Here is a 16,946-nt window from a genome sequence, read left to right on the forward strand (position 1 = left end):
CTCAACTTTTCTGATCCTATAGGCACCTTTGGAATTCTGATACAGGGTGGTGGGTGCAACTACAGAACGGTTGCTGCAGGATGTGGAGCCACCCACAAAAAGGTTGCCACAAGAGGCAGAGCCACCCACAAAATGTCAGGGAGTGAGATTATGCAGAACTCTAATAATAACTCTGCAATATTGCAGGCAAAAGCTCTATTTAACAGGATGCCTTTTAAAATAAAGATACGATTTAAAAACACGTTCTTGCATATATACATCTTAGCTTCAGTCATGCATTTAAGATCTTTGTACTGTGGTGGCAGCTGCTCCCAAAGCAATGCTTTTCTGAATCTATAGATCCCAATCAGTTCTCCAACAGCCAATCAGAAGCCTTGCTGGGCAAGAGCCTCTTCTAGTTCTGCCCACTTTCTAAAAAACAGTTGTTAGGCACCAGGAAAAGGATTTGGGTGCACCCCGGTGCCCAAGGACACCACGTTGGAAACCCCTGACCTACATCTCCCTCTTTCCATCTTAAAAAATGTTCTATGCACTTACCTGTAATAATAGACAAAAGCAATTTTACAATATTCACAGGAACCCTAATTCATGCACTATAATGGCAAAGAAAATTTCAAACAGCCTGCATCTTATCCCGTTAAGAACTGGACCAACATATATTTCTTTTGTTCCCTTTCACCCGCCTTCTTTAAAAATGTTATTATCTTTCATTCACTTCTTGTCGATTGTCATATTTGTTACATATTTTTTTGAAAAATTAACAACATTGGTTTAAGAAAACCCAAAGCTCACAAACATTTTGCTATTTTTTCTATGTTATTTTATTTTTAAAAAAACATGCCTTTAAAAAATACACATATATTTTACTCTTTACAGATTGTTTTTGGAAATTACTCGTTTCCCCTTGATTGCACACACAGGGTTAGACCCCGTGGATTCGTTCTGCTACTGAAGAAATTTTCCTCCAGTGTTGGAAGTCATCTTCTCATGCCAGGCACGTGGAAGAGGGTCAGGGGAAGGATCCTTCCACTGGTGTAAAAGGCCTTTGCTAGCAGAACAAATCCATAGGATCCAACCCACCATGCTGTTTAGCATCCAGGTCACCTTTACAAAACAGAGTGGGAGGAGCCAGGGAATGAGGAGGGGCCAAAACAATATTTTAGCCAACATATGAGACCATTATATTTTATCATTTTTCATCTTCTGTACATTATTGCATTAGGGAGCCACAATGGCATGTGGCATTGTTATATAGGAAAGAAGTTTAGAAATGGAAAAAATATATTTATATATATATATTTATATATGTATATTTATGAATAAATACACAGGCCCATCGTCTTAGGAAACAATGAGTGTAAGCGGAAATAAACATATAAATGATGATGCTGTCTTCTGAAATGGTGGGTCAGCATCAGCAAGCAAAAAGGGGGGAAGCAAAATAAGTTAAGAGAAAATAGGGTATGATTCATAATAACTATCTGATATATGGCTTTCTATTCTGAAATCTTTCTAAATAAAATGTTAAATTAAAATACATACATTAACATTTAAAAAAAGCTTCAAGGCAGCTCTGCTTCCAAACATGTACACAGCAACTAAAACAGTTCAAATCGGACAAGAGATAAAATCTTGAGTACTACACAAGATACACTAGTACTGAGGCCTAAAACAATACACAACCCCTTTTCAACAGGAGCATGAAGGAAGTCAGTCAGAAGTTGCAATCTGTTACCGAGATGTTACCAGTAATTTTTTCATTTTAGGTTAGTTCCACACCAGAATCTATCCAGCTGGTTTCCAGAGCCTGTGTACGGCAACGTGAGGGGGGGAAACCCTGGTTTTCAAGTCAGTCAGGAAAATATTCCATGTTCCTTGTTTACAATGGATGTGATTCATCCATGTTAAAAAGCAGACACATGAACCTTTGATGCATTTTGTGCACAATAACATTTTCCGTAAACTTTGATCTGAGTTACTTTTTTAAAAAAATCAAAACCCTAGCAACAAGCCCATGTTGCCCAGAACATAATACCCGTGAACGAAGAATTCGAGATTCTGTTTTCTGGAAGCAATCAAGCATGTTGGTTTCAAGACGCAACCACTTAAAAATATGGAATCCTTGTTTGCTTCCTCCTTGTTCTCTTCCAGATGGCCGTAGTTGTATGCTGCTGATTCAAACATCAGTAAGGTGCAAAAAGAATTGATGTTGGAGTAGCTCGGATAGGGCCGTGCCCTGCCCTTAGAAGAGCTGTGGGTATTGCTGGCGCCTGGAACAAAGCAGCAGAAGGACGAGGGGGAAGAGATAAAGTCGTTGATACTGCAGCAGCAAGAGGAGATGAAAGGAACGCAGGTGCCAGGGGCTTAACGAGATCTTTCTGGAATGCGAGTTTTGCCTGTGTTAGGAGAAAAACATAACAACATGGATATTTTTTCATTTTGTAGGATTTTCCCAAACTTTTTCTCCTGATCAAAGGATGGGATTTGTCAGTGGAAGGAAGTGATTTTGCCCCTTCTTTCATCCCAAAGCAGCCTCCTGACTTGTATGACTATAATGCCTTGCTTGTCTCGTTACCCAGGAAAAAACTTTCGCCGGCTCAGAAATGGCTGCTGGTGGGAAGGGAAAGCTGAGAAGCTCAAGGATCTTTACGGAGATCTCCCAAAGTGCTTATACTAGAACTAACCCCAAAGCTTTTAATCTTTTAAAAATTATTGAATTGGCATAGGAGGAGTAAAAAAACACACACACAGCTAAAACATCTCAGTTTAGAACTACTGATCAAAGAGTAATTAGTTATTTTGCATTAACCTTCTAGTGCAAGTCAATATGTTTACACATTGGATGGATTAGATGAACTGGCCCACTGAAATGTAACCTGGCAGAAGAGTTAAAATAATCACTTTCTAAATGACTCGGTGAGTCTATTGTTATAGGTACACTTTCCCTAGAGAAGTTTGTTTCCCATCTCCACTAAGGCTGTTTCCTATGTTTTATTTTACTTTTTTAATGACACCGGCATACTCCTGACAGTTAGCTGCTATGGCTAAAATTACAACACAGGAGATATTAAAGCATAGTAGCACCTGAGAAAGAAATGTATGCTGTGCAACCTAGAATGGCTGGACAATACCTCTGAAGCAAAACTGACTCTGAAATTACAACAAATTAACCATTTTATTGCAATACAAACAATTATATACCAACAACACTTATTTATTAATTTATTTATTTTGATTTATAAACCGCCCATCCTCAGGGGCTCTGGGTGGTGAACAACAGTTAAAATCAATAAAAACAAGAAAACTATAATTCTAAAATCAACATACAATAAGCAATAATAAAATAAATTAACCAAGTACATTAAAGTGCAATGGTGGGGAGAACCCCCCACCCCAAAGGTGGGAGGCCGACACGGCACCGCCCCCTTCAACCACCGAACGCCTGGTGGAACAGCTCTGTCTTACAGGCCCGGCAGAATGATAATATGTCCTCCTGGGCCTGGATCTCCATTGACAGAGCGTTCCACCAGAGGGGGCCAGGACTGAAAAGGCCCTGGCCCTGGTTGAAGCGAGGCGGGCTTCCTTAGGGCCAGGGACCACCAGTAAACATTTATCTGCTGATCAAAGAGGTCTCCAGGGAACATACAGGGAGAGGCGGTCCCGAAGATATGCTGGTCCCAACCCGCTCAGAGCTTTAAAGGTAAAAACCAACACCTTGAACTTGATTTGGAATTCAACTGGAAGCCAGTGCAGCTGGCGCAGGACAGGTGTGATATGTGACTGGTAGAATATACCGGTCAGCACATTCTGGACCAGTTGTAGTTTCCGGATCAGGCCCAGGGGTAGCCCAGCGTAGAGTGAGTTACAGTAATCTAGCCTGGAGGTGACCGTTGCATGGGTCACTGTAGCCAGGTCCTGGGGCGTCAGGTAGGGGGCAAGTTGCCTGATTTGACGAAGATGGAAAAATGCGGACTTGGCAACTGCCGTGACCTGGGCCTTCATCGACAGGGAGGCATCCAGGAGCATGCCCAGACTCTTCACCACTGGCAAAGTTGACAGTGATGTCCCATCCAGGGCAGGGAGCTGGATCCCGACACCTGGCAGACCCCGTCCCAGCTGCATAAATACTTGAACATAAATACTCAAGACACATCACAATGGGTTTCTAGGTAATGACTAGTTTCAAATAGCACCTTCTTCAAGCATTAATGATCCCACAAGTATTCACATTAGGCAGAAATACTCAATTACTCACAAAATAAATTTCAGCCCCAAAAACGTTCCAAGCAGAATAAAGAAAAAAGACCTGTCATACAATCAATTACATTCAATATTAAATAAGGGAATGCAGTATGGCAGGCAGCAAAAAGGAGGAGGCATTGCCTGACATGGCCTGCATTTCACAGCCACACTGGAATGAAACTGATTTATGTGACGCTTCAGATAAAACCGATTAGTTGCCTCTTAAAAGATACCTCATCTGAATTAACTCAATCACATATACTGGCCATAATCTTCCGCACACCGATCGGATTCCTTTTTTCTTCTTTTATAATGCAGCTATAAAGCAAATCACCTTAACAATTAACATTTTTCATATTACCTGTGCCACAATTATGTGCCGACCGGTACATAACTGCCTAGAAAACCAGCGCTACATGGTCCTCTTATTGGCAGCTAGTAATCAGTTTTCATTCTCCACATGTGACATTTTGAGGAAGATATTCTCCAGCATCTTAAAAGCAAAGACGGAAAGTAGCCCTGTTTGTTTATAAGATACATTGGGTTGGATCCAGCCAGCTTTTCCACTCAATCTCATCTAATTTCCCTCCTAACTCCATGCCTTTTGCCTGTGCAGGTCCTACGATCCCCAGCATTTCTTTTTTGGTGGTCAAAGGGGGATCCTATTCTCCCCTTTTCACTAGCAGAAAATCTGGTTGGAGATGTCTCACTGTTTGCCTGCAGATACAAATTAAGAGGCTTAATCTGAAACATACACATTTAATTGTGAAACAAATAAATGAGTAAAGCCTGAGGCATTTTAATTTTACTCTTTATAATTATGCAGGGATATTAGTTTTGTGCTTGTTTATTTCAAAAGGTAATTTAGGGAGCGGATATGTTAAAATTAAGATACTTGACTCTTAGGTGTACCTGATATGCAGCAGCATAAGTAACATTTAGCTCCGTTAAAAATAGTGGCAGTCTTGCTATTGACTTCAATGGGAAGCCCATTTCTGCAGAATGCATATACACCTGTCCAAAGATCATGGCCGTTTTCACACTACTAACCTGCTTCCGTAACGTTGCGAAACATCACGCAAAAAATGCGGAAGCTAGCGTCTTCTCACGAGAGTTTTGCGCGATGTCGCGCAAAACTCTCGTGATGTCGCGCAAAACTCTCGCGAGAAGACGCTATCTTCCGCGTTTTTTGTGCGACGTTTCGCAACGTTACGGAAGCAGGTTAGTAGTGTGAAAACGGCCAATCTCACTAAAAGGAAGACTGCCTTCCAAATTATATCTTGGACTTGAATCTGAACAAGAAAAATTTAATTCCAACCAGGACTCAAAGTAAAGATACTTTTGAGCAAACAGAAATTTCCTACAGCATAGTAGAAAACATTCTACTTATTACTGGAATTTATGTATTTATTTATTTATTTACATATCTATAGACTGCCTTTCTCAGTGAGACTCAAGGAGGATTACATAGTGTAAGTCAATACAAACTATGGCTGAAACATCCCATAAACAAAAATAGAAAAGAGTCCAGTAGCACCTTTAAGACTAACCAACTTTACTGTAGCAGAAGCTTTCGAGAATCACAGTTATCTTCGTCAGATGCCAGATGTGATTCTCGAAAGCTTATACTACAGTAAAGTTGGTTAGTCTTAAAGGTGCTACTGGATTCTTTTCTATTTTTGCTACTACAGACTAACACGGCTAACTCCTCTGGATCTATATCCCATAAACAAAGCAACAGGTTACAGTAACAATCAGTTCGCAGTAGTACAGTGTGCAGTCCCGACTCCCTATCCCTCTTCCAAAATATCTCTCTGAACCATTTTTATACAGTGCAGCCCTCCTATCTGAATAAAAAAGCCCTCTGGAATAATTCAGTTGTGCATCGTTTTTGGAAAGCCAGGAGAGTGGGAGCCTTCTGTCATGTCAGAGCCCCATCCATGCCAAGTTTGATTCTGTTGTGCTGACCAAAATGTATTCTGCTGTAACTCAATATCACTTTGCTAGTGTCATAACTATTTCTTTCTCAGGCTAGTAACTAGCAACTCAACTCAATCCTGTCATCCACAGTCTGACACCTTCCTAACCTCATCAGTCAGGCGATTCCACAAAGTGGAGGCTACAGCAGAGAATGCACATGTGGGGACTGTTGTTGATTTTGCCCATCTGCAGGGAAGTATGTTCAGATGAGCAAAGCTGGAGCATAGGGAGAGAGGAAGTTCCCTAGATATGGGGAAACAAGGCCATGAAAGGCCTTCGTATATGATAGCTAATACCTCGAGCTGAGCCCAGTAACTGATGGGTAGACAACAGAGTGAGTGCAGAATGGGTGTAATATGCATGCTGCGCCTAGCTCCCGATAATAACTGAGCTGCAGCATTTTGCACTGACTTGAGTCTCCGAGTTGATTTCAAGAGGAGATCTCGGTAGAGAGCATTACAGTAGTGGATCTAGGTGGCCAGATCACTCGTGTCAAAGTAGGGCTGATCTTCCAGGATAGGCTAAGTTGGGAGAAGGCCCCTTTTTTTGGCAGCTGCATTGACTTGGTTATTTAGCAGCAGTGCTGGATCCAGTATAAGCCCAATGCTCGGAACCCAAACGTGCAAGAGTCAAATGAACCCCACTGAAAGTCCTTCAAGATCTTCGCTTTCCCAACCAGCATCACTTCCAGCTTCTCTGGGTTTAGTTTCTGTTTGGGCACCAGGAAGGTAAAAAACGGATCCAAATTAGGAGAAGGGAGTCCCCTGCTACACTTTAAAGGTCAAACGAGACGTGCTTGTTTTGAAAGAGTTGGTCTAGAGCAAGTACCTCACAGCCACACAGCAGCTGCGGGGAATGGCTTTTAAAATATAAAGGTGAGCATTGAGGGAGGGGGGGAGGTCTGCCTTCTCCCTGAGCATTTTTTTCCTGTGCCAAAACAACTTGGGAGAAGTTATTTCCCCATTTTTGCTGCTCTATATGCACAGAATCCTCCATGTGCAGCTGCAAAAATGAGGAAATAACTCCCCCCCCCGCATTGTTTCAGTGCAGGAAAATGGGGCAGGCAGGGACACTTCCTCCTCCTGCAGCAGCATTCTGAACCCAAATGGGCTCTCTTTTATTTTTTTTTAACAGCCAGTCCCTGCCAGCTGCTGTGCGGATTGTGGGGAACCTGCTCTGGACCCAACTCTTTAAAAATAAGCACGTCTAGTTTCGCCCTAACCCTCTAACAGTCACTTAGTCATTCTTTGAGCTTTGTATGTCATCATCTGCAGTGGTCACCATGAGAACAGAATGGTTTTGTAAAGGGCAAGAATATATTCTCGGCTGCTAATATGTACTATTTCAGGCTTCAAAAGTGCCAGTGTGGGTTTTTCAACAGAAAATTTGTATACCACATGCCCTGTTAATTTAGTAGTGGATTGTTTATTACTCCTTTCCAGCAGAAATGTGCATTAGGAGGATAGATATATGTACACAGGTCTCATTTCGAGGGGGAACGCACAGGAATGCAGTTCTGGCAGTTCCCCAAAGAGGTCACATGTCAGGTGGCCCCGCCCACCTGACTCTTGGCCATTTGGGCCCGTTTCGGCCTGGATTGGGCCTCTGACGGGTGGTGAATCACTCTCCCGCTCAGCAGCAGCCCGATCCTGACCATTTTGGCCCCTTTTTGTCCCTTTTCAGCCCCTTTTTGCCATTTTGGGCCCAATTTCGGCCCTGAATGTCCAGGATTGGGTCCAAAACAGCCAGGATAGGTGATGTCAGGGGTGTGGCATATGCAAATCAGTTATGCTAATGATACACTTCTGGTGCTGTCAAGGGGCGTGACATATGCTAATGAGTTATGCTAATGAGTTGTGCTAATGAGTTCCTCCACCTCTTTTTCTACAAAATGACCCCTGTATGTACATATGGCATGCTCCCAGTATATACTGCAGTGGAAATGCTTAGATTATTGTCCAATGGCTTTTATTCAAATTGACCCTTGCATGAAGGTCACTTCCACTTGTGCTAGGGGCAGAGTTGATTTCTGCCAGTTCCTCCTTCCTGTTGCACTTCAGAAGCAGCTTTCACTGGGCAGCAGGAAAGGGGAACTAGGAAAGCCACATTCCATGAGTGTAGCAGGGCTCGTGTTTTGTTGGCGCCAATGATACTCAACGGCTCAAGGGCCACCAGTGGCTTGTTGATATGCTATCTACAGCTGTTCAGAGCTCCATTTCTCAATATGGTCCCACTTACAAATGCTGGAGGGCCCAGAGGACAAGTGTGCTCTGACCTTCCTTGAGTTGTGAGCCTCATGTCAGAATAGGAGCCAGTTTGGCGTAGTGGTTAAGAGCCACTCTAATCTGGAGAACCAGATTCCCCACTCCTCCACCTGAAGCCAGCTGGGTGACCTTGGGTCAGGCATAGCTCTTCCAGAGCTCTTTCAGCCCCACCCACCTCACAGGGTGATTGTTGTGGGGATAATGATAACATACTTGGTAAACCACTTTGAGTGGGCGTTGAGTTATGTTATGTTATCATAAAGGGCCTGTTCTCTCCAAACCTCCCCGTGCCTCCAGTTTCTATTCAGCTACCAGGAGGAGAACAAACTGGCTGCAGAAAAGAGAGAGTAAAACAATCACCACGGCAGCTACTTGGGAAAAGAGCAAGCTGGTCACGGTGATTTACTCTCCTTTCTCCGTAGCCAACTTGCTGTCCTTTGGGCACCTTGATAAACTCTCTTGCTTGAGATACTATGCCTCATGTTGAGGAGAGGGTGAGGAGGCTTCTCCTCTCTCCAGATGCACAACAGCTGGCTAAGATTAGGAAGAAACAACCCCTACATGCTCAGAGGTACTCTACTAATTAAATACATCTTAGTTACAAATTTAATATATGTTATAGCTTATATTCTTGAATGTGTGTGTTTGGTGGGGTGGTGAATAGGGCATACTGTAGTCATGCGGCTGTTTTGGTTGATGGTAAATGAGAATGAGTAAGCAATACTTACTGCTAATATACTTGGACTACGCTGCAGTTTGTTGTAAGGACTGTATTTCGGTTTGGTAGGCTTCCCTGCAACTCTGTCTTTGTGTCTTCTGCTGGAAATATGCTGAAATTAAAAAAAAAAGACATGAATCTTGCCATTTATTGGAAGAGGATCCATCCCTCTTGACAGGTCAAGTTATTTTAGTATAAGTTTCAATGACTCACTGCTAGAGATGTATAATTTCTGGAAATTTTGAAGACATGGGCAGGGAGGAATTATTTTTCTGGGAAAAACCTACATATCTGTAGGACTGCCTCTGCCGAAAGAGCCTATGCAATCGCTTTGTGCCTCCCGACAAAGACTGTTCCCCATCTCTTCTGTGAGGGTGATTAGTTCTGTATCAGCCCAAGGAAGGGCTTTTCCTGTGGAGTTCTATTTTTATGGAATGGCCTATATCTTCTTTGTTAAGGTTTGTTAAGAAACTCTGCAAAACAGAACTATCCGGAAGAGATTTATGTGGCCCCCTATGGTTTCTTTTTGCCTCTCTGATTTGTGTTTATGGGTGTTTTGATTGTTAGACTGTTAGATGATATTGTGATTGGTTTGCTAATGTTTGAGCCAACAGGATAAGCGTAATAAAAATATTTCAAACAAATGAACGGACGATGCCTGCTGAAACACATGCATACATTATTTAAAAGTGTGCTTTCCCCCCTTTAAAGCAATTGTACTTTCTTGAATAACATGCATGTGGAGAGGAGAAGGAGGGGAAAGGTTCCAGCAGCCTTAGGAAGGAAAAAGGAAAGTACAGACAAGTATGTTTTCAGAACTGGGATTCCTATTTCACATAACCTGTCCATGGCTCTCCCTCATTAGAACTGTAGTATTAGATATATATGTTTGTCTATGCATTAAAGAGATGGGTGATATGCTGAGAACACAAGGTCATAGTTACCGTTTCTTTCAGAAGCAGATAACGGTATAATACCTGCATTACTATGTCAGATGTCAGAATTACCCATGATTTACTCTGTGGTTTAGAACTGACGCTAGCAAATTCTGTCTAAACATTTTCAAAACCTAAAATTCACAATTCTAGCTCAGGTACCAGACTTTCACATTGAACAAGGAGTTCTGAGTTAAGCATTACAAGAGCAGAACTGACCTTTCAACCCTTTGGGCTCAAGGAGTTTTCCTTGGCCAACCCCCCCCCTCCCCCAGTTAATTTTATGAACTCAGACCAGGGTTGCCAAACTCCAGGTGGTGGCTCTAGATCTGAAATTACAACTGATCTCCAGGGTACAGAGATCAGTTTCCCTGAGGAAAATAGATCCAGAGGAGTTAGCTGTGTTAGTCTGTAGTAGCAAAATAGTAAAGAGTCCAGTAGCATCTTTAAGACTAACCAACTTTATTGTAGCATAAGCTTTCGAGAACCACAGCTCTCTTCGTCAGATGGAGAAAATGGTTGTCAGATGGGGAAAATGGCTGTTTTGGAGCAGGGACTCTGGCATTATAGCCTGCTGAGGTCCCTCCCTTCCCCAACTCCTGGCCTCCCCAGTCTCTACCCTCCAAATCTCCAGGAATTTCCCAACAGGGAGCTGGCAACTCTACCTCACACTACCTCAAACTAAGCACTTCATGTCTGAGGAACCTGGTGATGGCTGTACTAAAGTTTATGAGCTCCCTACAGCCTCAAACATACCTGCTTAAGCTGAATTTCTGAATTGACATGGACATCACAAATCTCACAATGAAACGTCTTGTTCTGCAATCCTGAGCCTTTCACGCTATTTGGAGACTTCAGTCTGGATCCAGGTCTAGGATAAGACTTAATTGGACCGGCCCCATTTCGAGCTTCAACCATGGTCTTGTGCTTGGAACCTAATGAATCATTTTGTAAAAGGATCAAAAGATCACCGTGTCAGAGGCAGAAACTAAATCTTGTCAACCCTTTACATGATTTCCATCACATTCTGGCTTTCCTGTCACGACTAAATATGAAATAAGTGTTTAGTGCATTCAAGGCTTGTCTTATTCTTTAATCAACACCTTATTTCAGAGGTTCTTGTGTATTTTCCTATGAAAGCCCATATGTTCTTTTCAGAAACTGCCCATCAGCTGTAGCACTGGACAAGATGGAACTGATTTGCAATACTGGCCACAGTTCCAACTGCAGGAAGCTTTGTGAACTTCCGAAGCCGGTTCTTGTATACCCCATTTTAGAGTCCGGGGCACAGATGACAAAAGCAATTTTTAAAATGTTACAAAATGCTTATCCAGGAAGAAGAGATGTCCTCACTAATTTATTCCTTCTTGATCCGAGAGCTATTTTTCTCTCTTTGTATTTAAACACAAAAGAGAAGGAAAAGTACTAGAGAACCATGTTTCTCCAGCAGTACAAATTGAAGTATGAGAGATCACTTAACGTTTAATGCTGAAAACATAATTAATGTGCCGTGGAGGCCCAAGGAAAGTCCAAATACCACTTCTGTTGTGGAAAGATAAGGATAAAGCTTACTGCACTAAAAAGACTTGTATTTCCACAGTGTAGATGCGTAAATAACAAAATTCATGAGAGAAACTGACAAAGGGTGAAACTATAAGCCAGTTTGGTGTAGTGGTTAAGAGCACGGGACTCTAATCTGGAGAGCCGGGTTTGATTCCTCACTCCTCCACAAAGCCAGCTGGGTGACCTTGGGCGAGTCACAGTTCTCTTGAGCTCTCTTAGCCCCACCCACCTCACAGGGTGATTGTTGTGGGGTAATAATAACACTTTGTAAACCGCTCTGAGTGGGCATTAAGTTGTCCTGAAGGGCGGTATATAAATCGAATGTTATTATTATTATTATAAGAGGTAAATATGGGAATCTCAGCTAATGTGTGTACGGCAGGGGTCCCCAACCCCCGGTCCGTGGACCGGTTATCAGTCCGTGGCCTGTTAGCAACTGGGCCGCACAGGAGGTAAGTGGTGGGTGAGCGCAGAGCCGGCTCCAGGGAGCAGGCGAGGTAGGTGGTCGCCTATCACCCCCAGATGGGACCGTCTAGTTGCAGGAAAACAAACTCAGGACTCCCACTGATTCTGCATTGTGGTGAGTTGTATAATTATTTCATTATAATTATTCTGAAATGATCCCCACCCCCACCCCCAGTCCGTGGAAAAATTGTCTTCCATGAAACTGGTCCCTGGTGGCAAAAAGGTTGGGGATTACTGGTGTACGGGAGTGGAAAGTGGTGATGGAGTAAATTTAGAGGGGGAAATCAGTGGGGTGGTAGGAAGGGTTAACATTCCCTCAGCTGCTGATTCTCCTCATCACCTTTTTCTCATTTGTTCCCAAACTGAGGTTTGGTTCAGATACAAATCATGGCTGATTTTATCTATGGTTAGTTTGTGAAACCAGGGTTCCCCTTGCAGGTCGCTCAAATCCTGGTATGCCTCAACAAACGTTGTTTTCATTGTCTTTGCTCTTTCCGTGCCTCCCTTGCAGAGAAACAACTGGTATTTCCGCCTGCACTGCGGCATGGGCAGTGCTTGGATTAAACCAGGATTTCCACAACTGTGTGTCACATGAAACCACAATGAAGACAAACTGTGGTTTATAGTGTTCATAGTTTCATTTATGCAGGATCCTCAACAATAGGTGGAAGTATAATCTGTATTGCTGTGGTCTATCTGCTTGGAATTGAGGAAGGGGTGTGAAAGAAAAATAGTTCATATATTTTACTTATATTTTGTAGGTACTGCAATGTATTGTTATTATTATTCAATGTTTTTCACAGCATATATAATCTGTTAGATTTATTTAATAACTTTCTGTATAAGGTTCTATGCACTATCAATTGTTCTTTTCTATTTCTTAAATAAAATTTAAAAAAATAAACCAACTTCAAATGATGGTGTCAGATCCTGGTTTGAAGTAGAATGGCCCATATTCATATAATCACACTGTAACCATGCTTTATTTAATTAAACCATAGTTTTGCTTGATGATTAATAACTGTGCTTGAAAACTGAAAAAAATCCTGGGAGGAAAACTATTGAGGGGCAGGATACATGGCCCAGTGAGAGCTAAACTACAAGAGACGAATTATGGGACACTCAGGTGAAGTTTTAAAAGACAGATTGGAAGGCTTTGTCAATTTCCCCTCTCTACAGAGCCAGCAAAGATTGCTCCTCAGAGGGTTTGTTTATTTCCTCTTCACCTCCCAAAGGCTCTGTCAGTTTTACCTCCCCTTCTAGAAGGCAAAGAGGAAATAAACCCTCCAAGGAGAACTCTTTGCTGCTCTGTAGAGAGGGGAAATTGACAGAGCCTTCTGATCTGTCTTTTAAAACTCCGCTTCCTGGCTCAGTCGAGCCTTCACATGAGCGTCCTTGTGTAATTCGTCTCTTGTAGTTTAGCCCTGATTCTCCTCAGCAAGTACCTCTGGGACCCCCTTCCCCATTACTGTTGATCAGCAAAAATGGTATTTGGGAAATGTGACCCTTGTCAAGATAATGCGGTCCTTCTGCCCTAACAGTATTTATCTTAAACAAGCTTTGTTTATCTTGTCTAACAAATCAGTAGTCTGTTGATTCTTGCAAGCGCATTGACTAGAAAATGAAGAGGAAAGAATGCATGAAAAAAGCATGTTTTATGGAACTTGTTCCTCTCATGAGGGGACAGAAAGAACATATGTCTCTTTGTTGTCACTGTTCTTTTTTTAAAATAAAGATGCAAATACTCTTTAAGGAAAGAGATTCATGGGCATAATTATATTTTTCCTGTAGAAACAAAAAAGGTTTATTTTTAACAATGTCTATTTTCTCAGTTTAAAAAAGAGCTACACAAAATAGCAGATGTGAGACCAACATTCATGTAGGAGCAAGAAGGTGCTGTGGGGCTGTGTGCATAAGCTTCTGGTTACCTGCTTCATTACACTCATGCATGACTTTTACATCTGATGAATTAGTCCATGAAAATCACAATACATTTATTAATCTTCTAGGTATCACAGTACTCAACTGTTTTTGCTATGACATGTGTGTTATGTGCCGTCAAGTCGCCTCCAACCTATGGCAACCCTATGAATGAAAGACCTCAAAAACATCCTATCATTAACAGATTTGCTCACATCCTGCAAACTGGAGGACGTGGCTTCTTTTATTGAGTCCAGTCATCTTGTTTTAGGTCTTCCTCTTTTCCTACTGCCTTCTACTTTTCCTAGCATTATTGTCTTTTCCAGAGAATCTTGTCTTCTCATGATGTGACCAAAGGACGATAGCCTCAGTTTTGTCATTTTAGCTTCTAGGGAGAATTCAGGCTTGATTTGATCTAGTATCCGCTTATTTGTCTTTTTGGCTGTCTATAGTATCCGCAAAACTCTCCTTCAGCACCACATTTCAAATGAATCAAATTTCTTCACTGTTCACCTTTCACATCCATACATAGCAATGGGGAATACCATAGTTTGGATTATCTTGATCTTGGTTCCCAGAGAGACGTCTTTATCTTTAAGGATCTTATCTAGGCTGTTTTCCCATGGTCTAAGAATAGCGGGATACTCAGGGAAGGCTGAAGGCTTCCTCGCACAATTTTTGACGCTATCCGTTTACAAAATGTCACAAATGTGATTGTGGCGTTTTGTAAACAGATGGTGTCAAAAATCACGTGAGGAAGCCGGCAGCCCGTGAGAATCCCACTATTTTTAGACTGTGAGGAAACGGCCCTAGTTCCTTCACAGCTGCTCTTCCAAGTCTCAGTCTTCTTCTGATTTCTTCATTGCAGTCTCCCTTTTGGTTGATGATTGAGCCGAGGAATAGAAAATCTTGAACAATTTCAATTTCCTCCTTTAAAATTGTGTAATTCCTCAGTATTTCTCCCTTCCATAATTCACTATAAAAGCTTCCCCACAAAACTGAATTTATAGTGGCTTTTACAGTCACGGTAAATGTACAATTTGCAGTGATTGTGGCCACAATCCTAAGAATACTTTTCTGGGAGTAAGCCCCATTGAATAAAATGGGACTTACTTCCAGGTAGACTTGCTTAGGATTGCTCTGTATGCATCACAAAGACGCAGGAACTATTTTGGGATGGCCTTTCAGGTGGATCAGTTCCTGGTGCCAATTTAAAATATTATAGGAGTTCACACGACCCTTTTCTGCGGTGGTGCTTCTTGTGAAAAAAACCACATTTAAATGCTCCTTACAGTATGCACAGCCCCAATAATGTGCCAGTGCTTCATATCTTTGGCATATGTGCACTACTCAGGAATGGGGATGAACATAAAACAAGGAGGTTTTTTTCGGTGTAAACTGGCATGCCAGAGAGTCTTTTCAGCAGTCAAATGACCTCTCTGACATTTAAGACAAATCTGAAATCGTCATACTAAATTTTATGGTGAAAATGATATTGTGTGTCCATTTACAACACAGGCTTTCCTTGAGTCAGGGTAAATCTCTCTCTCTCTCTTCCCATTTATATCCCACCTTTCTCCCCAGCGGGATATAAAGCGGCTTACATAGTTCTGCTATATGGCTACTAAGGAGCTGAGAGAAACCATCCATTTGGGCTACATTAATATAAAACGGCTTTACTAAGCTGCTAATAGATGTCTATTTCAGTATAACCCGATGATTAAGAGCTTTAATAAACAGCAGAATTTATGCTTCCCGTGTTGTCTGTAGGCAGACCTATAGTAATTGCCATTGTATATTTTAAATAAAGCATTCTTTCCTTTTCAGTGAAATACTGAAGACAAATAGTTACATACACCACAGTGTCTAAATGCCAAATGTAATAAGTACAGCTTTCCCCCTCAAAAATATAGTTACACATTTAGTTATTTCTGGTAGATACTTACCCGTGTTATGGGCTTCTAGCTGGGAAAGGGAGTTCACAGCCACTTTGCATAATGAACAGTAAAGCAATTTTTTGGCTTTCTCTTCTTCGGACTCAGAAACAGTGTTTGTTGTCCCATTTGTGCTCTTGGAGGAAGTGGATGATGAGGGCCTTCCTCCTGCTGGGGCTGATGCCGTAGTGCCCGACGGAGATATAAAGGGGACCGTCTCAACATTTGGAAGCAGACTTGAGCCATTTGCTTTCAGGTTTGCCCTGTCTTCTGAAAGAAAACAAGAATGCTGGCTGTCAAAATTTTCTCTCATTCAATATCTTTCGCATCAACTCTGCCAATGGCTGGAGGGCATCTTTACGTGGCTATTTGTCTTGAGGCAAGAATTCCGTTCCTCAGCTTAATATTTTACTTAGGTATACTGTCAATTAATATACTCAGAGATGAAGCATGCCAGAAGCACAGCCCCCAGATGATAAGGGGATTTTCTTTTTCAGTTTACAGACTGGAAAATTGGCCAGGTTAAAGCATTTCATGTTAGGCAGAGTTTGGTAGCACTCATATTTCACAGCATGTACCCAGAGGGTAGGGCTCTATCTTTGGTGATGCAGGATAACCAACACCTGTAATCTTGATCATGTCGAATGTGAGTGTGTAAAGAGCCATCAAGTCGCAGCTGACTTATGGAGACTCCATATGGTTTTAAAGGCAAGAGACAAACAGAGGTGGTTTGCCATTGCCTGCCTTTGCATAGCGACTCTCGACTTCCTTGGTGGTCTCCTGTCCAAGTATTAAGGAGGGCACTCATGTGGAACAGACGTCAAAATGCAACAAGAAATGGAGAAAGGGCTATTTCTGAGAGACAAGTTCTCAAGAAGATGATAATCAGATGATGCTATTGCTGTGGGAAACAAAAAAAAACTGG

At 42.0% G+C, this 16,946-nt stretch overlaps 1 protein-coding gene across 1 annotated transcript in view; it reads right to left on the reverse strand.

Annotated features, from left to right (window-relative positions):
• Positions 1–844: 844 nt before the first annotated feature.
• ZNF385B (zinc finger protein 385B) overlaps positions 845–16,946 on the reverse strand; it is a 223,200-nt gene continuing 207,098 nt past the window's right edge. Inside the window, exons 5-8 of the mRNA XM_054971935.1 lie at positions 16,034–16,291; positions 10,896–11,074; positions 9,215–9,316; positions 845–2,396 (exon numbers count right to left, since the gene is read on the reverse strand). Coding sequence (XP_054827910.1) covers positions 2,184–2,396; positions 9,215–9,316; positions 10,896–11,074; positions 16,034–16,291 — 752 coding nt within the window. The 3' untranslated portion in view covers positions 845–2,183. The remainder of the gene's footprint in view (positions 2,397–9,214; positions 9,317–10,895; positions 11,075–16,033; positions 16,292–16,946) is intronic.

This window comes from Eublepharis macularius, chromosome 2 (assembly GCF_028583425.1).
Source record: "Eublepharis macularius isolate TG4126 chromosome 2, MPM_Emac_v1.0, whole genome shotgun sequence".
Taxonomy (NCBI): domain Eukaryota; kingdom Metazoa; phylum Chordata; class Lepidosauria; order Squamata; family Eublepharidae; genus Eublepharis; species Eublepharis macularius.